At 42.7% G+C, this 23,999-nt stretch overlaps 2 protein-coding genes across 4 annotated transcripts in view; one reads left to right on the top strand and one right to left on the bottom strand.

Moving 5' to 3' along the window:
• The window catches only part of CYFIP1 (cytoplasmic FMR1 interacting protein 1), an 80,931-nt gene that overhangs the window by 4,321 nt on the left and 52,611 nt on the right, over positions 1-23,999 (bottom strand). For all 3 annotated transcript variants that reach the window (XM_075737298.1, XM_075737317.1, XM_075737309.1), the window contains exons 24-27: positions 13,708-13,851; positions 12,070-12,160; positions 3,410-3,540; positions 1,064-1,136 (exon numbers count right to left, since the gene is read on the bottom strand). In XM_075737298.1, coding sequence (XP_075593413.1) covers positions 1,064-1,136; positions 3,410-3,540; positions 12,070-12,160; positions 13,708-13,851 — 439 coding nt within the window. The remainder of the gene's footprint in view (positions 1-1,063; positions 1,137-3,409; positions 3,541-12,069; positions 12,161-13,707; positions 13,852-23,999) is intronic.
• Positions 17,161-22,131, top strand: LOC142598546 (fibronectin type III domain-containing protein 9-like). Its single transcript, XM_075737397.1, has 2 exons — positions 17,161-17,511; positions 20,173-22,131. The coding sequence occupies exon 2, from the start codon at positions 20,309-20,311 to the stop codon at positions 20,978-20,980; it is 672 nt and encodes a 223-aa protein (XP_075593512.1). The 5' UTR covers positions 17,161-17,511; positions 20,173-20,308; the 3' UTR covers positions 20,981-22,131.

Genomic DNA, 23,999 nt, shown 5'->3' with positions numbered 1-23,999 from the left:
ATATATATTTATATTTTAAAATGTTGCATTGTATGTGCAAACAAAAAGAAGCCATGGCTTTGTAGTAGAATTCATTTAATTAACTAAATTGAAGACTGACTATAAGGCTCTATTATCCTGCTGCTGCTGCTAACATATTCGACTCCCACTTGTACTAAGCCAACTAAATTGTCCTTACCACACATAAAAAGCTTCATTCTAGAAGGTGGAGTATAATGAGGGTGGAATTTCTGTGTATAACAAGGCTTAAAAAAGCAGTTGGCACCCCCTCATCACTGGTGAGTAGGAAATGTTCTCCGGCAAATGGGAAAATACTGTTTACAACGGTCTAGTTAGTTTTATGCAGAGATGCAAGTAGCTACGGTGAGTCTGGAAATATTCTCCAAGATTTTTAGCTGACGGGATTTCTCCGAGCAGAACAAATCAGCTGCTCTGGCAACGAGAAACAGAAAGAAAAGGAGATAGAGGAGCAACGCAGAAAGAAGCGAAGTGTGAGGGGAATAAAAAGCTCACTTCTGATGAAGGAGGATGAGGAAAGCAGATACCAGAGGAAGCCATCCTGCAAACATTCACCACTGCGTGCCCAGTTTAGCAAAAAGCCATGTGAAAAGTCTACTGGGCCCAGGGACCACTTGATGATCTCTAGAGGTCCCTTCCAACCCCTACCAATCTGTGAATCTGTATTTACTTACTCTGCTGACAGACTTCCCATACCCTGTACGACCAAGCCCACCCCATTTTAACTGGCAGCCACAGAAGATACACGGCACCTTCGGAAAAGCCTCTCGCCAACCACGTCCACGCAGAGGGGTAATACTGCCCTGGGTATCCATCCCACTTTTCCCTGTCACGGCATTCCTCCTCTTCCTCCCACAATTTGCACTGAGCCTCGCTAAGGATGACGTATTTTTCAGGCAGGCCAACAAGCCTGAATCTGTTACCTCTGTCCCGTAATTACCAGGGGTGGTGTAAAGGATGAGCGGGGACAGCCACCGAAACCACAGCAGCAGGCAAGACAAGTGGAAAGCGTTACCCGAGGAAGGTGTTTTCACTTAGCCGATACCTTTGACGTGAACTCTGGGCAGGATATTTTGGAACGGCGCCGCATGCAACAGGTCACACACCTCCTCTAGGGACTGGAACGAAAAGGAAACGGAAGATATTTAGGGCCGAAGAATCCCCAAACCATGGGAGATCCCCAAAACAGGCTTCCAAAAGCATGCCAACGCTGTGCAGGAACACCAGAGGGCAGCCAGACTCTGCCGCTCCGAGCCCTCACTCTCTTGCTCCCAAAGACGATTTGATTTCACCAGGTTACCCTGGATTCCCAAATAAACTCCAGCAGCTCCCCTCCCACCCTCAGCCAGCAGTTTGTAAAGGACAGGGTATTTATTAAAAAGGCTAATGCAGAATGAGTAATTTCAGTGTGAGAGCAGCAGACGACTCCTGCGCAGACAGACAGGGCGGTGAGGAAGGTGACGCACTGCTGGGTTATTTTTACCAGCGCTGCTCCCACAACCCGTTATCTATCGTGGCGGGCGCACGTCCCTGCCAGGCAGGCTGAGACACAGGACAGCAGCGGTGACCCATCTCTCGGGAAGTATTTTACACCTTTATGGATGGGGGGAAGGAAGACAGCTGTCTTCTGGTTCTTGGCTGCCATACGTGCAGAGAAAATGCAGAGATGACCAGAAGGAGACTCATGACTTAGCTATGCCCCTCTCCTCATTTTTGGAGCAGAAGCTCTGCTCATTTGTAATCCCTCAGCACTAGCATTAGAAGTGATGTTCATCAGTCATACCCTCGGCAAGGCCAGGATACCCAAGTTCATACGCCCTTCCCACATCTAGTTCCTTATGGTCGGACTCGATGCTCTTTATGGTCTTTTCCAACCTAAATGATTCTGTAATTCTATGTCAACACCATGAAAATGCATGTGCTAGGCAATCAAGATTAACAAGACCACCCGCCAGCAGAAATGCACTACAGACCTACATTTTGAACCGGGGTGAAGTCTAGTTATGATAGATGACTGCAGTGGAAAAATACTGAAATTTGGGACAGAACACCAGGCCGCCACCGAGGGCAAAAACAAGAGGAGGGGCAGCGAGCAGGGGTGTATTACTAGAAAGTGTCACCAAGGTGGCGTCCCAAAGAAGGTACCTCCAGTGCTGGTGTCTTTGGTACACCCTCAAGCAGTGAGGGCCCTCACCTGCCTGGCCTTTCATCATGTACCCTAGTAGCCTGAATCCAAAGTAATCCAGTTTCTCATTTTGTTTCAGCTATCCCATTACTGAATACGGGCTCGCTGCTTGTGACTGTCCCTCCAATTACTCTCCACCACGAGGGAGGGAGCCTCTAACACCTTGACCAGGACTCTGAGGAACAGCATGTCTTTGTTACCTTATCGAACACCAGCAGCTTTAACACACCTCAGAGAAGGAGTCTTATGCGAGCATTTATCTTTGTGCAACAGCAGGCCCCCAGCCAGCTTGCTGAGGAAACGACGTAGCTGGTTTGCAGGCAGCAAAGTGGTGATGGGCAGCCCCACCTCAGCGGCAGCGTGTGCTTGTACAGCCTGGGCAGAGCCTCCTGCACGTGCAGGCAGGGGAGAGACTCCTCACCCAAGTCTCACAATGCAGGTAAAGAAGGGGAAGACAGCTCACTTGATGCTTTTCTGGCCCATAAGCAATTCCCTCTGTAGGCGCTCAAAAGCATGAAGACTGAGAAATTACACATCTGGCTGTTTTGTCTGAACAGCAAATAGTAATAACGTGGCAGAAGAGAGGGAAAAGAAAACGAGAGGTAGGGATAAAGAGCAATTGTAGCATCGTGCCCTCAGCAGCAAGCAGCTTCGCGTGCTGTAAGGCAGAGGCTAGGCATACAGGAAGCAGCTGAAAAGACTGGACATGTTTCACAGCTTCATTCAAACTAGGACAGATAAACATCTGGCAGAGCTGGCGCCACTGCCAGCCATCCAAGCAGCAAGAAGGATGTCCAAGAAGTCCATGTTAACTTTGCAATGTTTCCGATGACAACAGGAATGACAAGCAGAGAAGGAAAATAACAGTACCAGATGCACAACTCATTGACATAAAGAGAGCCACCCTGTGACTGACTGCAGGAATACTATATTTGATCATAATTTACGATGAAGGTCATAATATTTGATCCTCAGGTACCGCACACAAGGCAACGTCTCTCATCCAGCAAAGTCCTGCTATCTCGCAGACATGAAAGCCCCTGCAGGACTGTAAGAGATCAGAGCAGGGAACTGTTTCCACCCATCTGCCCATCAGCAATAGCAAACTTGCAGATTTCAGCCTTGTTATTTATGACGTTAGGAACAAAATTTGAGAGTACATTTTGAGAGGCAGATGGGTTTTCAACTAGCACAGCAGGCACCTACCAGGCTCTGTTCAATGAGGAGGCAAAACAGGACAGCATTTCCCACTTCCCTCAAATTCTGGAAGCAGACAGTCTTCAGTTCTGCATATTCAACTATGTCCTTCAACTGATGGTGAAAAAACTCCAATATACCTGAAATCAAAAGAGAAACAAAAAAATTAAATCTCAGGAGCCAGAACAATATCTAGTGATGATCACACAGGCACACCTGTCACCTTAGGAAAGCAGACAAAAGATTCAGGTCATGTGAATAAGAGTCATGAGGATCAGGACTCATTTTTCTTTCACCTGAAAAGCACACCAACTCTCTAACCAATTTGCCTATGCAAAGGTTGCACTGAATGTGCCCAAATACCCTGCGTCAGAGCACGACTGACCAAGGCTGCGGATTTAGAGTTCTCTCTCCATGTATCAGCACATGAGATTTTTTTATCCCCAGACGTGCAGCCTAGAGGGAACTGAAAGGAGAAGTGTTTATATACATTAAAAATCAGAGTTATGAAGTGTTAAGCCGGTGGTGTGCTGACCTTTTTAACTGGACAAATCATGAAAATGGAGTGCCCAGCTTCTCACTCCTGGAAAAGGGAGCCAGTGTAAGAGGTAAGAAAATAATTTCCAGGAGCAGGAAGAGAGACGGGGGCTCTCGTCTGCTATTAGTCCTGCGCCAGCCTCTGTTCCCCAACCCGCCGCGCCACCCAATACGTTCAATTCACAGGTCTTCTTTTCAGGGCTGGCAGGGCCAGTGAGGAGCAGAGCACCAAGGATACAGGGAACAGGGGTGGTGTCAAGCTACGACTCTGAGTGCCACAGCCAGCCAGGGGGGATCTGCAACATCACCAAACAATTAAATACAAAAACCACAAGTCAAGCTCTGCTGGCAAGGGTACAGCAGATCCTCCTGACAAGCACAGGCAGAACACTGTTTCTGTCAAAGTTTTGCCAAAAGCTGTTAAAAAACAGCTAAAATTATGATTTTCAAAACGTAATTTAGATAAACACACGTCTTTTCCGCCAACCTCTCCCAAACGACGGTGACGCTTAACGCGCTGGTGGATTTCTAGCTCCTTCTCCCCATCCCCAGAGAGGTTGTGCAGTCCCTTCGTTGCAGACAAGCCCAGGGTCCTGGGCTCAGCAGCTTTTGCAGAGACACAATCTGGTCAGCACCACAGATGTTAAAATGATGTGTGGGATGGGCAAGGAAGAGCAGAGAACTACGGTAGGTCAGTCAGATGTCTGGCTTTTTACAAACTAATTTTTATCAGCATTTTCCCATCTGTCTGCACAAGCCTGGCCCTTTTAAAAAGCCCCCCAAACCCTCGACTTTTGACAGAAGAAAATACATTGTGCAAAGCTTTCAATTTGCATGCTACATACAGCAGTTCAATGCCATTATGCTGAATTAAATCAGACAGTTAAATATCCACCCAATCACATCTAAAGCAATTGAGAGGAGACAAGGAAAAAGAGCACAGATGCCCCCCGACACCTTCCCATGTGCTCCTTGGGCACAGCTGCTGAGCACTTACCATGCAGGAGATTAGATTTCAGTATTTACCCAGCAAGGCAATGGCTGAAAGGGGAGCTCGCAAACATAAGATACAGCCTGGAGCGTATCTACGCCAAGGAAATCCCTCAAATTCAGTAGAGGAACTTGAAAACGTACAGCGAAGGAAGGACTGTACAGCTAACCCACGCACTTCTACAGAAAGCCTCACATCATTAAAATTAGTAACATGAAACATCAATAAAGTGCACGGGGAGGGGACACAGGGCTGGCTCTGTTACATCTCACAGAACTGTTTGTCAATAGAAAATTTGCAGTAAAGGAATGTTCCCACACCCGTTCAGTGGAGATAAATTTCAGACCTAACTTGAGCAGTTTAGTGACTCAATGGAAAAGCAGAACTGAAAAACTAATGGACATAGATCAGATGTAACGAGTGCTTGCTGACCTTGATTTATTCAAAAGGAAAACACATTTAAATCTAGCCAAAAAGCAAAGAAGTCCCGCCAGCTCATCACCAACTCCCCCCCTTCCCATAACACTGGGGCCATATAATGAAAAAGTGTGGTGGGTTGACTGTGGCTGGAGACCAGGTGCCCACCCAGCTGCTCTATCACTCCCCTCCTCAGCAGGACAGAGGGGGGGAAGAAATTAAGATGGAAAAGACCTCGTGGGTCAAGATAAAGGCAATTTAATAAAGCAAAAGCAGAGGTTGCACATGGAAGCAAAGGAAAACCAAAAGATTTATTCCCTACTTCCCATCAGCAGGCAATGCCCGGCCACTTCCCAGGAAGCAGGGCTTCAGTACCCATCACGGTTGCTCCAGAAGACAGACGTCGTAAATAACAAATGCCCCCAGTTCCTCCCCTTATCTCTCAGCTTTTATCGCTGAGCAGACGCCATACGGTATGGAATATCCCTTTGGTCAGTTTGGGCCAGCTGTCCTGGCTGTGTCCCCTCCCAAGGTCTTGCCCATCCCCAGCCTAGTGGTGAGGGGGATGTTGGAGAGAGACAGCCTTGGTGCTGTGCCAGCGCTGCTCAGCAGTAGCCGAAACACCAGTGTGTTACCAACACCTTGCTGGCTGCCAGCGCACAGCACAGCACAGCGCTGTGAGGGCTGCTGTGGGGAAAATTAACTCCATCTCAGCCAGAGCCAATACAAAAAGCTCCACAAAAGACTGTCGGTGTCCATTCAACGCTGTGGTATAAAGGCCAATCGCAGTTCCCAGGTGCTTGAGCAGCAGTAAGCAGTTGCGGCTTAAACACACCTGCCCACCACGGCAATGAGATGCTGCAGTGCTGAATACTGGGATACCTATTTTAAAGATGAGGTTGAAAAGGCAGACTGATACGGCAGAAAATTTTCCACAAAAATTTTTTGATGCTAGGAAAAAATGTAGAGTGAGGGAACTGAAGCAAGCTTTACCACAAGCCCACAGTGTGTTGTAGTTACACGCTCTAGTATTTCCTTTGTGTTTTTCTGTCAATGAAAGGGTTTCCACACCTAGCAAGAAAGGTCTTCTAAGGATCAACTGCTAGAAGTCAAGTCAAATACTTCTCACACCAAGACTGAATGCCTTTCTGGAAGGGAAAAGTCCATTGTGTCATCCTGGACTTGGGTCTCTGCCACAGAGGAAATCAAATTAGAATATCTACCAACGCCTCTGGCCTTAGTATCCATGGCACGTACACAGACAGCGAACCGCCAGAAGGGCTGGAAGACTCCCCAAAACACAGTGACTAACTGTAGACTTCACGTAGTTACCATGGTGAGAAAGCACTACCCGAGCACGTAGGATATTGGCTACAAGGACAGGCACGGGGATGTTTTTCCCTTTACCTTGTGTGGCGAGTGGGGAGCAATTTGGTGAGAAACAGAAGCTTAGCAAAGCAGCAAGGACGATTCTGCTACTGCAACAGGGAAATGACCATCAGTCAGTCAGTAAGGGGTTGGAAAGGAGAGGGGCTTCAGACTCCCCTTATCTCCTGGCCAGCCTGTGGATTTTGTGGGGAGTTTCAGAAGAGAGATTGATGCCTGGAATGATGTTGAGAAAATTTTATCTATGTTCTATGGGCAGCTCTGAAGTGAAATCCTGAGAATAACCCATACAGCAAATATAAAAGAGCAGGATGGCATACAGAGAAACCAGGAGCAGCACAGAGGACTGTGATCAGCAACAAGGAATGCTATTACCTAAACCCATACTGACGGTGCAACTGAAACCAAAGCAGGACAGTAAGTCCACCCAAAAGCAGCAGGATAGCAGAAGTCAGAGGCTTGAGGTTTTTTAGACCAGAAAAATTACATATTGACTTTTACAGTCACTCCAGGTGACAGAGTTCCTCTCCAAGTCCTTAACAAAGATCCCTATTTCTTCACCCAAAGTCCCAGTCTCCATATAGAGACACGTAAACACAGACACTCACACACATGCGTTCATGAACAAATTGTGTCATTATTTTGAAAATCTGACACCCAGTATTTAGCATGCAGTTGTTGCAAGTGCCACTATCAACAATGCACTGCTTCCCCTTAGATGAAAGGCCTGACTTACTGGCAAAACAGGTGCAAGTTTACAGAGCTACATAGACTATTTTTGATGGAACAGAAATGACACTGAAAGCACGATTTGCTCCCTAATGGAGTCCTGTAGCAGAAATACTTCATCACATCTTCATTAAGGTTTGAGCAAGGGCATTCCCAATTACACCTCCTTGTACTATACAGCACACAGAACGCTATTTTTGTGAAAAACTATGCACGCGTACTAAAACCCTGCATTAAAAGTTAATTTCACTTAAGTGCATGCAACTTTCCTCCTTCCCCTAATTTTATTTGTGGTGCAATCCCTAAGTTACTGAATTAGTTATGTATACATAGCATTCTGCAAAGCAAATGAATTGAGGCTTTTTGCTCCTTCTCTCCAAGAAAGCAATTTTAATTAAACCCCTCTATTCCTGCAGATGGGATGACATTAGGTGTCATAATAATCGATTTTATAATCCCAGTTTCTGATTTACACGGATCTCAACAGAAGCAAAGGCTGTTGATATAAAATAAATCTAGTAAAGTATAGAAGATTAGTAAAGGATTAGGTTCCATCTCTGCTTCCAAAATCCTATCTCAACAGCACTCAAACAGCAGATGCCAAGTTTTAGCTGTGCAGTCTGTACACCAATTAATTTAGGAAGTCAGACCAAGTCAACACATGCAACGTAAAGCTGGTTGGATTTTTTCCCTTCAGGCACCTTTCGTGTTCTATAAAACAATCTCAATTCACACCTACAGACTCAAATCAAACACGTTCTAGAGCTTGTAGTAATTCTGGTACCTAAAAGATTAGGATGAAAATTGGCTATCAATTCTAGAACTGAATTGCTGACTAACAACAAACCAGACCTTGAATATAATTCTCGGTCTAGTTGTGTTATGGGTTATTTTCTGCAGAGTACTTATTTGACTACTGTCTAGTAAAATCTGCTAATCCGCAACAAACAAACTGCTCCCAAGAACCTGGGTGCTGTAATGACCTTTAGTTTATGCTCACTCTCAGAGAGACCTTCAAATGCTACCTACAAATACTTCCTTGGCTCACAACAGACATCGTTAACTCTGTATATCAGCAGTCATGTCATTCCTTTCAACACAAATGTTTGTAAGCATATACACGTATCTGGGAATTAAGATCACGGAGCCTGGGCTCTGTTTATTTTGCTAGAAAGAAATATCCTTTTGTTCTGCATATCCAACCAGTCCTTACTGCCCTTTCACAACCATCTAGATGATTTGGGTTGCCCTCAAATTCTTTCCAGTAGTCTGTGATTCGCTCCCAAATCTGTCTCCAACGCTCCTGAAAAACCTATGAACAAATTCCTTTCATATTCTTCCCCACGAGGACTCAAGTTGTCGTGCCCCCACCAAGAAATTAACTTACTCTACCACTCATCCAAGTTTGATCAAAAACCTGGGGTATTGGGAAGCATTACTGGCCCTGCTGCCGTGCCCAAGCGATGTTTCCCCAGCAGCCTCTAGCCACTACTGCCCTGCACCATGCTTCCCGGCCCAGGCTAGCTCCAGTTCCTATAGACCCTGGCCCGAAATATCCCAGAAAAAGGGCGGGTGGAAGACTGTTTTCTGCCAGGTTGCTGTGCTGCAGCAGCTCAGAAGGTGTTGCCAGCAGCACAATCAGCCCAAGGAGAGACGGGAACGCAGCAGCCGGCAGCATGGGGCACTGGGAGGCTTCCCCAAACTGCCACGCGAACACGTGGGATTTCAAGAGATCATGGCTCGGTGTAATGAGTGCTTTGCCCTGCACCAGCTTGGGGTGTTTTGTTTCTTTGATTTTTTTTTTTTTTTTAAAGAAGAAACATGGAAATACTATACTTAGTAACCTAACTGTGTATTTTTTCCCTTCTCACCAAGTTTCCATCTTGCTAAGCTCATCGATTCTTTTAAAAAACTTTATTTTGGAGGGGTAATATACCAGTGACAAAAATCTAAGCCTCATCTCACAGCAGAGTTGACAAACGACTTTCCTCATTGTGCCCAGTGATACTTCAGAGTGGCAGGATATGAAATACTCATTTATCAAAAGCAGGAATGCCGTATTCAAATACTAGAAAAATAGTGGAAGAAAATGTTACCTCCAAGATGAAATTTCATGTTTAAACTCTTATAGGCCAATATTCCTTTAAGAGCTTTAGTGACTTCAAAAGGTCCCTTTAAAAACCCTTATGCTTAATGTATTTTTAGACAAATATTTTTATGACTACAGGATGAGCAAGCTCTCCATTGCTTTAGACTGTTCCTATGGAAACAAACCCATTGGCAAACAGGAGTCCTGAACAACTCTGATGCCACTGTCTGTACTCTGCTCCTTTTAGCAGGAATAAATCACCGTTTAGAAATCCACAAGTCTAGAGGGCTGATTATGTAGGGCTCAAGTAATTGCAGTCAACAGAGTCCAAACAAAGCTCTCCAAAAGGCTTACTTACTGAACATACTTAAATTGCTTTGCATCTGGAGAATGGACTCGGGAAATTAGTTCTGAATTGATAAATGCATGTTACATCAAGACAGATGAGAATCTACATATCTAATCTGTAGATTGGAATCACAGGTTTGCTCTGCATGTGTAGGTAGTGCCAATTATAAAGAAGTGATTAAATGATTTTTTTATGAAAGAATAGAAGCAGCATACAGACATGCTCCATAGCACTCAGACTTACTACAACTACTAACTTCTGCAGGAAGCTTTCGGAGGCAGAGGAGGGAACAGACAACAGTTGGTGTTTATTAGCTTGCATTTTCTGTGGTGAACCGGGTAAACAGGGTGTGGCAAAGACTGCTACAGAGGAGAATTTAGCACAGAAAGGAGAGGACAGTGATTCAAATCAAGCATGGTTTGAGCCTGCCCTTCTGCAATCTGGCAGTCCCTCTCCAGATGCCAGATGAGGGCTAAAATCTACAGCATGTCCCCATCGCAGAGAACATTTTCCTTCATCAGTCAGAGCTGCTCCAAGAGCAGACAGCTCATGCAGTTCTTCAGTGATGCAAGAGAGGGATGGAGGTGCTCTGAGCTTATACACACATTTTCTGTCTAGTGTCTTCAAAAATAAAGGGGAAGGCGGCGTGACAGTGCTATAAAGGCTGTCTCTGCCTCTTCTAGGAAGAGACTCTGGGAAGTTATTAAGTGTCCACTGCTAGAAATAGTTCAGAACAGGAAAAATACACATGTCAAGACAAAATCTGTTAGGAACAGGGGCAGTGAAGGAGCCCAGAATGAGATTGATTTTTGAAATCCAGTCCGAATCTAATTGCTATGATCTTCTATCCTAACACCAAGAGTTACGCTGTCTCTCAATACAGTAGGCATCTAAACATACGGCATTTCTTTTGCAAAGCGTAAATATGAGGAAAAAGCGGTTTGTGATCTCTACAAAACAGGAAAGTGATGAAGGAATTTCAAATGTTTTAATCAATCCTGTGAAGGCTACCATTGCACAAATAAAGTTTTGCCTTTCCTATAGGACAAATTGCCTTTTAATGTCAAGAGATGCTTACGTCCCTGGGCATCTCCTGCCAAACACTTACTCCTTGCAGGTGAGCATTTCTGGCAAGAGACTATGAGCTCCCTGTTGTCACCTGCAGCATCGCAGACCCTGGTGATGCATAATCTATATTTGCGAATACCTACTGCTTGTACGGTCAAACCTTAATGAGTGGCTAAAAACCTCAGACAGATTATTTTTATACTGCTAACCACCATGATTCATCCATTTCTAGGCTCCAGGGAGAAAAACAGGAAGGAAACACTTAGTAAGTCCTCGATTTCGTTTAACATTGGTAATGAGCGTCAAGCAAGCTGTGGGAAGCAGAAAAAAACCCAACCTCATTCCAGTTGGAGTGGCATTTAATAAACCTAAGCGACTCTGGAAAAATAAAGATATACTCAGAAGGTGGGTGGCACATGGAAGGATTAATTTGTGTTAATTAGAAGTTGCGGAGGAGGAATATTTTGAAGGGGGGGGGAGCACTTTCAGAATTTCAGTGAACAATGTGAAAAATACTAATTAGCCAATTATTTCTCCATAGTGGCAAGCAGCTTTCAAAGCCATTTCTTCCTCTGCAACTGTCACACCTCCTGTCAAGTGGCTAAGATGCGCCCCACACAAGCATCAGACAGAACTATTCTGGCAGGACCAGTTTGCCTCTCAGCAGTATCACTCTCTTCATCTTACATTTGATAAGGGCAAAGGGAGAGGGAACAGAGGCTTTTCCAGAGAATCCAGGTTATCTAAGTTAGGCATTTAAACAGCACAGGGGCGAGAGGCTAACTCGCAGAGGGAAAGCTCAACATCCTTATGAGAAAAACTAAAAATAGAAACTGCTGTGAACATCCCAGCTCAAGATCAATTATGTCGTAAGGCTGTCTATATACAGACTGCCATCCTTTTCTTTTCCCTAAGCACAGAAGCCTTAAAACTTTAAGTATTTTCACAAAGCCAGTATTCAGTGATTCTTGTTATGAAATAGAAAACCAGAGTAAGTGCTGATTATCGAGAGGGAGGGAAAGACAGCGGTACACATGATCCAGAAGACCGTGATTAGTATCATCTTATTAAGGCTAGTATAGTAACACCAAACATGAACGAACCTGGAGAACCATACTCATGTCTTGGTAACCTACAGATCTTAGGCATCACTTCCATTAGGGTCTTGACATACTGAAGAATCGTCCCTTGTAACTAAGAGAAAACAGAGGTCAGTGTTACCGAATTAGAGAAACTTTACAACAAATTGCATTTAAACTACACATGAATTGAACAACCTCTAAAAGTCTTGCATTTAATTCTGTCAGTCATCATCTTCATCTTCAAAAAGGCAACTTTTTCAAATTAATACCGTTGCACTCTCCTTCATACGGCATCGGCCACCTTTCACTACAGGAAGAGTGGCACAACAGCTAAGGCCAGGAAGGTAAAAAGGAAGAAATCATGTTCTTGTCCTGCAGACTATCTCTATTGTCTAACCAATTCTTAGATTTTGGGTTTAAAAAGTTGCATTTAAATGCTTTCAAAAGCAACAACAGAAAAATCCTTAGCATTAGGTATGCCTGTAACAGGTCAAACTGGCTATTCCGGATATACCAGCTAAGACACAGCCCCAGCCTAAAGTCAGTCTGCCTTCCTCCCACTAGACACCTATCTCATATGGGTCTCTATCTGTCATCTGAGTATCTGCATCAGCCATCAGCAGAATACCTCCCCCCAGTCTTTTAACCTCCTTTATAAATGCCCAAGTGTTCAATGCTACCTTTAATGAATTGAGGAATGAATTAAAGAAAGTCCCCCCAAACCAATAAAGCAACATTTGACCCTAAACAACTAAAAAAATATATGTTTTCCTCTTTCCCTAAAGATTAGACCATAGTACCCCTTCAAGCAGGCTCCAGCCTTTCTAGAACATCAAAAACATGACTTAGAACATTGTGGGAATTACTGTAAACAAACTGCCAAATATGTCAAGTGTCTGAAGTGAGATTATGAATACTACAGCTATCCCCTAGCATAGCTGGACTATTTTGGCAGCATGCTCCTTACAGGCAACAGGGACAGGGAGGAAAAGACCATTTCTTTGGCTTAAACTTAACTGCAATGCATTATGACTGTATACATAGATACTCATAGCGAACAGGCAGCCCCTCAACCTCCTCTTGGGTACAGAAAAAGGTCCTTTCCAATACAAGATACCCAGGCTGTATGGATAACGTCTTCAACATCTGGTCTGACACTCTTCTAAATAGGCTTGATGCTATCCATTGCTAGATCAAGCACAGAGATTAAACCGTCCTTGTTATTTAAGGTGTCATCTGTCAATGGTGTTATTAATGAATGCCCTGAAGTTAGGGAAGGGAGAAAGCACACTCCAGCTGTTCTCAAAAAATATCCAGAAAGTGAATTTACAGTACAATCTGTAAGTTGAAGCCAACTAATTCAACACATTTATATTTTTCCAGACTTTACCTGGGACCTAACAGCATAGGTGTCCACAAATTAAATTCCGCTCCAATGCAGAATCCAAGGTTTTCCAAACACTGCTCAGGCTACCAAGGCACATCATCTATTGCTTTCACAAGACATTGAGTACTCTCAAACACAGCTTATACTGAACTTCCATGGAAATAACATTTTAATTAGTTTCATCTGAGATCTTACTTTCACATTGTTTTTCTTGAGACATTTCCTATTAGAAGCCATTTGGAATAGCAGAAAATGAAAGACAATGGGCATACCAGGCTCTTGACAACTTTCAGTAACTCCTCCATCACCACAGCAATACCCTGATAACCAAGAAGTCTACAGATGACTTTAAAGTGAGGGGGACCAACAAAATTCCTGTAGTTACTGTAGATGCTGGAATACGCAAGATTCAATGCCTAAAATGAGAGAACAGATATGATTAATGACAATTTCAGCTGACTGCATCTTTATAATAATCTCATTTAAACAGCATTTTAAAGCATATTAAAAATAAAATAATAATTTTGTATCTCTCTCTCTTTCTCCAGGAAGTTAAAATACAAAGCTTCCCTTTTGTAAGGCAGGAATTCCAACCAAAATCTCTGTATTAGCAAGAAAAGCTTGTAAACACTTTTTTTTTTTTATGAGGCATCTTCCACTTACCATTTATAAAGCCATGAACATTTCCTCTTTCATATTTTTCTATTTATACAGGTATAAAAAGAGTAGTCAATGCCAATGTTAAGATCCCTGAATTTAAAGCACAGCTCCTATTCCTATATTGTCCATTTTATGTACAAAACATCTTGAAAGAAGTTACTTCAATTTTCAGTTCATAATAGGTGCTTTAAGTCTCTGAGGACTCAACTACAAAAAACCAGCCTTCTGCAGTTACTGCTTTCTGCAACTAATTAATAAGGATCTCTCTTTTTCAAATCCCTTAGCTCTACACAAGATCAAAGCAAATCTAAGTCTGGGATGTAACCTGATGGATATTCTTCCAGAGTTGTATAGATAGGATCAGGTGCTTTGCTATATTAATGACTATTTCTTCAAAGCAAACACAACTGTACAGACTGATGCTGCGTAGGGCTTTAGGAACTGTTCGCTGAAGCCGTGGATCAAAGGGGAGTTAGCTAACTTAACATTTTCCAATTCTGTAAGTGGGTTGTTCTCCTAATATCCTGAAATTTAATTTTAAAAGGGCTTTTCGTCAACCGTTCTTACAGAAGGTTCTGTTGTGTTTCCTTTTTATTTCTGCAGTTTCCATTCTCTCCAATACATATATGAAAGACAGCACACTGTTAGACTTTCAATTCCACACACACCAGCTGTAACAAAATTTTCCTTCACTGGTATCCAGGAAGAACACTGACCTTCCCTCCAACGCAGATCCTGCCCCAATTGTCCATGCAAGTCAATAGCAGATACGGTAATACACAGCACTGCGCAAAAAGACTACTAGGAATTCAAGTCATGAAGCTCTACCAAGCTCTTGGAGGATTTTAGTCTCATAGAAGAAAAGGACTTACAAATCATCTTTAGATAAGATTGGGATAGAAGATACACATTTTTATTTATGCTGCAAATCTCTCTATAAACAATAGTTTCCAACATGTTTTGAACCGTGGTCTTAAAAATTTAAAAATTGGATTCTAGACTGACATATAGCAAATGCAAATTTGGCAAGAGCTTAACACTTCTAGGCTGCCTTAGATGTACTTCACAAACCCTCATGGGTCAAAAATTGTTGCATTATGAAAGAAATACACAAAAGCACAGGCTCAGGAGAGGCCATCTAGGTCATAACAAGAGAGAACTAGAGATCCAAAACAAACTTTCTGAAACAGGCAACTTCTAACCTAAGTGAGAAACTTTGCATAAGTTATTAAAAAACACACAGAAAATTACATAAATTTTATCATGCTTCAACAACCACAGATAATTACAACCAGCAATTTATTTCTGCAATGTGAAAATTCAAGAAGTTGCCAGTACTGAAATTTACTTAAAGGTTTAGTTATTTCTTACATGCCTGAACTTCTGTCTCCATCTGTATGAAGAAACTATACGGCAAGACAGCCTGGCCTGCAGAAGGTGGGTTTGGGGTTTTTTTTCTTATCTTGAGGGTCCTGGTGAAGAAGCAGCTGAACACGAGCCAGCAGTATGTCCTCAAAGGCAGCCAACAGCCAGTGGGGCTGCATCAGGCAGCGCACTGCCAGCGGGTCAAGGGAGATGATCTGTGCCCTCTACTCAGCATGGGTGAGATACACCTGGAGTACTGGGTCCAGTGATGGGCTCCCCAGCACAGGAGACACATGGAGAGACGTACGGGAGAGTCCAGCAGTGGGCCTCAAAGGTGATTAAAGGACTGGAGCATCTTTCCTACGAGGAAAGGCTGAGAGAGCTGGGACTGCTCAGCCTGGAGGAGAGAAGGTTCAGGGGGTTCACATCCACAGGCATAAGTAACTGATGGGGGGAGTAAAGATGATGGAGCCAACTCTGCTCAGCAGTGCCCAGTGACAGGACAAGGGGCAATGGGCACAGACGGGAAATCCCATTTAAACGTCAGAAAGAACTTCACTACTGTGAGGGCGGTCGAACAGAGAGGCTGTGGCATCTCTGTCCTCCGAGATGTTCAAGGCCTGTCTGGACACGTCCCTGAGCAACCTGCTGCAGGTCACCCTGCTCGGAGGGTCCCCCGGCCTCAGCTGTCCATCAGTCTGGGAAGCTCTGTTCTAAGGACCATATTGATTTTGTGGAGGAGGGCTGCTTCCAAATAGTCAGTCATCTTTTCTGTGAACGCAAACTAAAATAGACACTTGGCTAATTATTAGACTCCTAATACACGACGCAGTCCTGATATTAGATCAAAGCTGGCTAAAAGGCTAAACTTCAAACACTCCCCACCGGGAGGACAGCCTAAATCTGCACCCCTCTAGTACAACATGTGCATGTGCATAGCTCTCGGCTTACAGAAAAGGGGTCCGGGGCATCGACAGGGGAGACAACTGGTAAAACCTTAACAAAATATGTGCGGATGAATATCCCAATACACTGTTTATATAGTTGTCTGTAAAAGGTGAGATTTCATCTTTTCCTTTTGATGTTTCCAATCATGCAGGTCTCCACAATAAGTATGTCCAAACTATCAATTTTGGCTATAGCACAAGGACAATTGTACTCCACTAGGTTAAAGCATTTTACTGTCATGAGGTTAAGGGGAGACAACAGCAGAAATTTGTCAAAGAAAAGCAAGCCCTGAAAACATGATTTCAATATTTAAAAACTCACCAATACATAATAAGAAGCCAGTCCATCTAAAAATACATCTTTCTTTAATGTAACCCTCATGGGAAAGTACCTAAAATGGTCCACCCGTAAACGCTGGATTAGTGGAGCTTTATAAACTCTGACAAGGGATTTAGAAAACACCATCACACACCACCGCTGCTCCCCCCCCCCCCCATGATGCACAAAAGCATAAAAATCCTTCACAAAGAAGCCACTAACAAAGCTGGGAGGGGGGAAGGAGGGAAGGAAAGAGAAAGGGAACTCTTTTTTTTTTTTAGCTATGCTTGCTCCCTCCCCTACTTAAATGAAATAAAAAAAAGGAGAGAGTTGCTAGTTGCTGATGTCATCAAAGTGCTAACATTAATCACTCACAGCATCACTGGTACAGGCACAAGAGCATATAACAGGGATGTTTAGGCAGTACTCTGTCCAAGGGGAGGCAAGCAAGAGAGGGGGGAAAAAGACATTATTTTTTCTCCTGCATGTTCTTTGAAAAGCAAGGCAACAGCACCTTTAGAAAAGATGTGCTCTTGCATGAATTTAAGTGAAAAAGACAAAGAAACCATGCCACCAGCAGCGTCGGAGAAAAAAATTGAAAGCACCAAGCAATGAGGATTCAGTCCAGGGAATCTGAGGGGAATAAAAAGCAAACTGGCAAGCAGAGATCAGGCAGGAAATAACTCATGTGAAAAAAGGATACAGAAAATTTAGTGTTTATGTCATTTTCGCAGCAGCATTGCCGTATGAAAATTCTATTCTGAAATTTCCGTCAGGAAGTGACGGTAAGTACTGATTTTATAATTTATAAAACATCAAATGGGTTTTTCCAAACATTTACAAGCCAGTAATTATGCGTCTTCTAATAACTGATGCTTTGTAACAAGAGAAATGTATTATTGTTATTTAATTAAAATCCAAACATTCTACTTACAGAATGCTGTGAGGATAAAACTATTGTTTCTAAACTGTGTTAGGAAGTCTTCCATAAAAAATAAATTATAATTTTAAGTAATTGGGGTCTACCAGCTAAAGAGAAGACAAATGAGCAAGTAAAAGCTCTGATCTTACTAATGCACTCGATTTTAATATCTGCAGAAGTTGGGTAGATGCCAAAATGTGTCTGTCTAATAAGTTTATTTGATAGCAAACTCCCTTCCTTTATAATGTTGCTGTACCAAAAAGAGTGCACTTATCACACGATTAGAACGGCAGCACGTACCCGATCAGTCAAAGCTAAGGCTTTACATTGTAATGAAAATAAACATGTATCTTTTTCTTCCCACTTCCCAATTAGTATAATCCAAAAGGCTCGAGCAACAATTTTCATACATGAACAGTCACAGAATTCTTACTATTAATGTAATGTAACTATCAAAATCCCACTAAAATAAAAAATTTTGGCAGCCTCCTATCTAGTATAAAATATAATAAAAGTGTTCTAGAATAATTTCAGAATATGTTACGAGTAAATCTTATAAGCTTTCTTCATTGGGAGAATTTTCAGTAGTCAATTGTTATTTAGCCAGGAGACTTAACATCTGAAACCTGATCATAAAAAAAAAAAAAAAAAAAACCCAACTAATTTTTATAATGAAGTCACAAACAATGAAACACAAGTGTTACTGTCGTGGGCATTTATGTTCATTCAAAAAGTAAGAAATGTTCCCAGTGGAAAAAAAAACTTTCCCATGAGTGCTACTAGAAACTATTAAACTAAAAGAGAATCAGATTCAATTGCTGAGGTAGGCTCTTTTTCAAAAGTTACCTTCACAACAGTAAAAACAAAAAAAACCTGTCAAACAAGCAAAAATATACACTGTTATTAAGGTTTGCTTTGTTATGAAATAAAAATTTCAATTCAAAGTCTACCAAGGCAGAAGCCAACTTTTTGTCCCAAAAGGAAGATAGATATTCCTCAACAGAAGCCTCTAGAAAATTGCAGAAAATAGATGTTTTCCTTACGCTATTTACAGGGTTAACACAAACTTAGAATCTCAAAATACTGGCAGGTTTTCCAATGTTAATAGTATTATGAGGAGGAGTATTAATTCAGGGCAGACAGACTATGGAATTATATGCAATTCTTGTGCACAGAAAGGAATATCAGTTATTTTTTTAAAACCCACTATTTATCCAAAAGGTACGCTATAGTGAATAACTATTTCACCAGCAAAGCGTAGCTCGAGAAAGCTTTTCCAAGAGGCTGACTAGCATCAAGACTAAATATTGTGATTCGCATGCCACCAACATACAATCATCGCAGCCGCTGCTGTAGCGGTGGCTACAGATGTGCTAACTCACCAGCAAAACATGGAGAGTATCACAGAATGAGAAACTAATATAAAATGACATTGGAGACAAAATAAGATCTGGCGATGTTACCACATACTGTTTTGGTTTTCAATTGACTGTGACAGGCAAAAATCAAGACTTGTGGATTGTAGAGGAATTTATCTCTCAAGATCCACTCCTGCCACCCCTTGCCACTTAACGTAAGAAAATTCATTGCTCACAAAAGCAAGCTTTAAGATTACGGAAAATGGTAAATAAGTAAAATACAATGCAAAATACTCAGATTACAGAGAAAAGCAAATGCTGCATCCCTTTCCTTCAAAAACACAAAGAAACCAACCAACCTTACTTATCAACACACTCACTGGGGCAAGTATTTTGTGACAGGTAGAATTAATTAGTGGGATGGTCAATCTCTCAGTCTGTGGTTTAATGCCCAACCAGACAGTGGTCCAATTCAGTTTAGAATTCGATGCCATTTCTTCCATAAGAGTTTCGATTCATAACATAAAATCATGTTAAATATCAAACTTTTTTTCCTATTAGAAATGTTTGTTCTATTAAAAAGAATACTCCAGCATTGCTCCAAAGGAGAGAGGCATTTATTAGTACATCTGTGTAAACTTCTGATCGTTTATTTTTCCCTGAGGGAGGGGTATATATTTCAGAAGTACAAAGCATATTCACCTCTCCCCTTTATAGTCTTGACGAGGTTTCATTTCCCTTAATGTTACCTAACCACAAATTCCTTAAGACAAAAATATCCAGTGACCTTATTCTAGGGACTGTCCCAAATACGTAGGCAGTGCGTAAACCAAAGTTGACATAGAGGTAAATTTTGAAGGGGATGCTGAGGGTCAGCGTCCCCTCGTTCCCTGTTGCAAACAGGGTCATCTGAAAAACACCTGTGAACGGAAGCGTTTCCCCAATTGCAAATTCTGCAAAATACACCATCTCTCTCAGAGACGAGACACAACTGATCTCCTGGACAGGCAGCAGCTCTGGTTGAATTTCTGTAAGCCTTTCACTTGGAAAAAAAAGTACACAGTTTAAAATACTCCAAACTTTATGAACTGCCAACTCTCACTTTGACGCAGCAGTACCAACAATAAGAACATAGTTTCCTAAAAAACTCCTTTCCTACATTACAGAGCACTACAATTAAGATCCACGTGACATCTCCAGTGCTGCAACTTCTCCATTACCTCCCTGGGAAACGAACATCTCCCCTTTCCACAGAAAGATCAGCATCAGGAAAGAAGAAAAACCTACCTAAGCAACATCCCGATGGGAATAACCGTCCAAAACATCACCGGAAACACGGCAATGGTAATTTGGCCAAAAATGGCCAGTTGTGCCGACAGCTTTTACAGCGTCATGTACCACCCTAACTGGAACAGCATGCTATCAACTTACTCGAGAAAGAGCTTTCAGAAGGAGGAGAGAGTTCCCGCCAGTCGCTCCTCCTTTGTTGTTGAAAACCTAACCCCACTGACAACATACATCGTGTGCGTGACCTGCCAGTCCGCCAACCCCTCCAGTGACCAGTGCAAAGTTTTTAACACGCTGGAACAAGACCCGGCATCCGCGAGCAACACTAAGAAAGAGCTGGCGCTGGGCATCTGGATCACCAGCAGCGTCCTGCTCCTCATCATCGCCGCAATCCTCCTCTACGGCTGCCTGCACCTGCTGTGCCGCAGGAGATGCGAGCGTTTGCAAGGGCGAAACGAGACCTCCGAACAAGACCACAGTAAGGTGTGGACCAAAAGCGTGGCGTACGCCTCGGAGGAGCCTGCCAGGCAGAGCCAACTGATGCAGGACACAGAGGAAAAGCATCCAGGTGGCATCCAGCTGGCCACAATCATAGAGAATCCCTCAGCGTGCAAGGAGCCAGTCACGCCGACTTCCAAAAGCCAGGAACGAGTGCCAATGACAGGACAGTGCTCTGTTATAAATTAGAAACCTTTCGTCAGGGAGGAGATTTTTACTACGTACGACATCCCAACTGCTTCAAACGCATCGTGTGCATTGTTGGCACTCAGAACGGGGAGCTCCGACTGCTTACCGCAGCACTCCCGGCTGTACCCCCAATGTCACATCCCTTTCCAACAGCCTACGTACAGCCAGTGGTAGTCAGAGGCAAAGGTTCAGATTCCCAAGAAATGAGCACTTCAGCTGCACTCCATTATTTAAAAATGAAGCATGTAGCAAATCATCAGTTTACATTTTGGGGGGATTTTTTGGTTGCTTTTCTTTAGTCTCAAACAGCAAACAAATATAAAAAAATCAATCAAGAGTGACAAAGAGACGATGACGACTTTTTTTTTTTTACTAGCATAAATTAAAACTGAGTAGAAGCTTTCAGATGGCAACCCCAACTGCTACACTACAAGCAACTGGAACAAACGCCCCGAGTGCAGGTTTGCCAGGGTGAGTTTTACCGCCACAGTCCTGACTGCTCCTCAAACTAGACACTACTACACACAGACTACGGACTTCTCTGACCACGGTGCTCCCATCCAAATGAGGTCAGTCTCAGCGTGTACGCTAAACTCACCAGTATTTTAACGGTATCCTTTTGCCTGTCTTTGAAACTTCCCCTCAGTCTAAAAACATCTGCAAGACAGCGACTCTGTAAGGACACTTCTAATGAAACCAAGGCAATATCCTGGGTTATCATATTTTGCACTCTTCTGCTCCCCCCACCGCACGCCACCTTCTGCTCCCTGGGTGAGTGACTCCCCGCAGAGGAAACAGAATTCAGAGAAGCAACTCCTGGTCCTTCCTTCTCTCTTTCCCTTTCAGTTTTAATAATAAAACTCATTCGCAGGCTGCAAATTGCTATCCAACTGCAGAGTACGTTTTATGTAATGAAAGGGCAAGGAAGTAAAAACACACCAAAACATCTTTTATTTTTGTAACAATCAAATCTGCCGATCCTCACGCTCTGCCTTGAGCCTCATGGCAAAATTGCCAAGAAAGGCCCTTCGGACAGAAATCTGCTCACCAACGTGACGTGTCCTGTCTGGCTTACGTGTATAAGTCACCCTGGTTTAAATCTCTTAAGTGCATTTATGTTCCATAAAAACATAATAAATCTTAGCATTGCCGTATAGTATGGTATGTCTAAAAATCAAAGATGCACCGTGACCGCAGGCATTTTAAACTGCTATTGACAGGAACGCACGCGTAAAGTCAGCTTGGGTTGACACAGCTCTTGTTGACCCAGTAAAGGCTGGAGAACTGCTGGCTAGGCAGCTGCCATCCCTTTCCACCGCACCCTGGAAGCCGAGGGGGTGTGCAATTTTGGCAAGAGAACGCCCGCCAAACATTTAACAGCAGGCAGTGGGTCTTTTCAGCTACTGTATTTTGACAACATTTCTCACAACTTGTGAAAGACGTCAGCTCTCATATTGCTAGGAAGACAGGAGCTGGCATGAAGTTTGATGCGTCGTCTTAACTTTTTTCTACTAGGATAGGTACGATGGAGGCGAATATTACTTTTAGAAAACACTTCAAAAGGTGTCTTTATTATGTTAAATTAGCAATAACATGTTCTCCACCTCCTACGTAGCATTTCCTCCAGGTGACGCACATTTCTCTTTGTCTTACACACCGGTCTTGAATAAACTGTGAAGATGACAACAGTTTACCGCAGTTTTGAATGAAGGTGTTTCATGAGACAAACACTGAAAACCTCTCCTCAGAGCATGAAGCCAACACCACAGGTTTACTGCCAAAAAAAGGCAGCTGGGTAGTAAGGACAGAAAAAAATGCTTTAAAATGCTTTTGTAATCCAATTAACGGTAACGCTTCTCTGACTAGGATTTCATCAAAGAGAGAAAAGTTGATTTTATTGTTGAAGAGAGATGGAGCCAAGAGACATATATTGTCATCTCTGCCAACATCTTGGGCCCTTGAAAACATGTTTACTTCTCTGCATCTATTTCTTTATGTTGGTTTTAAGGCATTCCAATACATATATTTACATGCATTTATATGTTATACACAAATGTATATACCATACTGAGAACAAGGAGCAGTTCAGTCTTAAAGCAGTTTTGAGGCAATTCACCTACTGAATTTTGTTATTTATACACAAAACACATATCTAGAAAAAAACACATGTATATATCAGATTGAGAAGGCAAATCCCAGGAATGGGATTTACCTCATCTAAATATAAAACCATTCCACCCAAAGAGTTTACTGTGCACTACTTAGATAAACATTTATATGACCTCACAAGCAACGGACCATCTCGCACCCACTGCAAATGAGCAACACATAATGAGTGTCATCTGCCTTCTGCACTAGTTTTGAAGAACCCATGTCATCACACATTCACAGAGCTACACGATTCTTTGTCTCTTGCTCAGAAAGTTTTATTACAGATTCGTTCAGGTTCATTCTGGCAATTCTGCATTTTGTAGTTCACTGTCCAGTTTTAATGGTGATCTAGTAAGGGATAAACATTTAAAGTGATCACTAAACCGATAATAAGATGCAACATAGTGCAAACTGGTGTTAATTTGTCCACCAGCAGTAGATAAAAAACATTCTATTCACATTGAGAAGTATTTTCCAAAGGGGTCTTTTTTCACAAAACAGTAAGCTAGCATCTACAAAATGCAGGAGACATACAAACATGAAAATCTTTGGAATATGTTGTATAAGCCAAAAAGGAAATTCTTAAATTCTGGTCTACACAACCTCTATAAAACCAGGTACTTCATTAACATGCAAAGTTAGTTTCATATCCCCAGAAGAGACTCTTTCTTATATGTACATTACTCTTCTCCCAAGTAACTAGCGAAAGGACAAGAGGAAACGGTCTCAAGTTGCATCAGGGGAGGTTTACATTAGATATTAGGAAAAATTTCTTCACCGAAGAAGTGGTCAGACATTGGAACAGGCTGCCCAGAGAGGTGGTGGAGTCACCATCCCTGGAGGTATTCAAAAAACGTGTAGATGTGGC

This window comes from Balearica regulorum, chromosome 1 (genome assembly GCF_011004875.1).
Source record: "Balearica regulorum gibbericeps isolate bBalReg1 chromosome 1, bBalReg1.pri, whole genome shotgun sequence".
Taxonomy (NCBI): domain Eukaryota; kingdom Metazoa; phylum Chordata; class Aves; order Gruiformes; family Gruidae; genus Balearica; species Balearica regulorum.
This window is presented reverse-complemented; position numbering and strand designations above follow the sequence as displayed.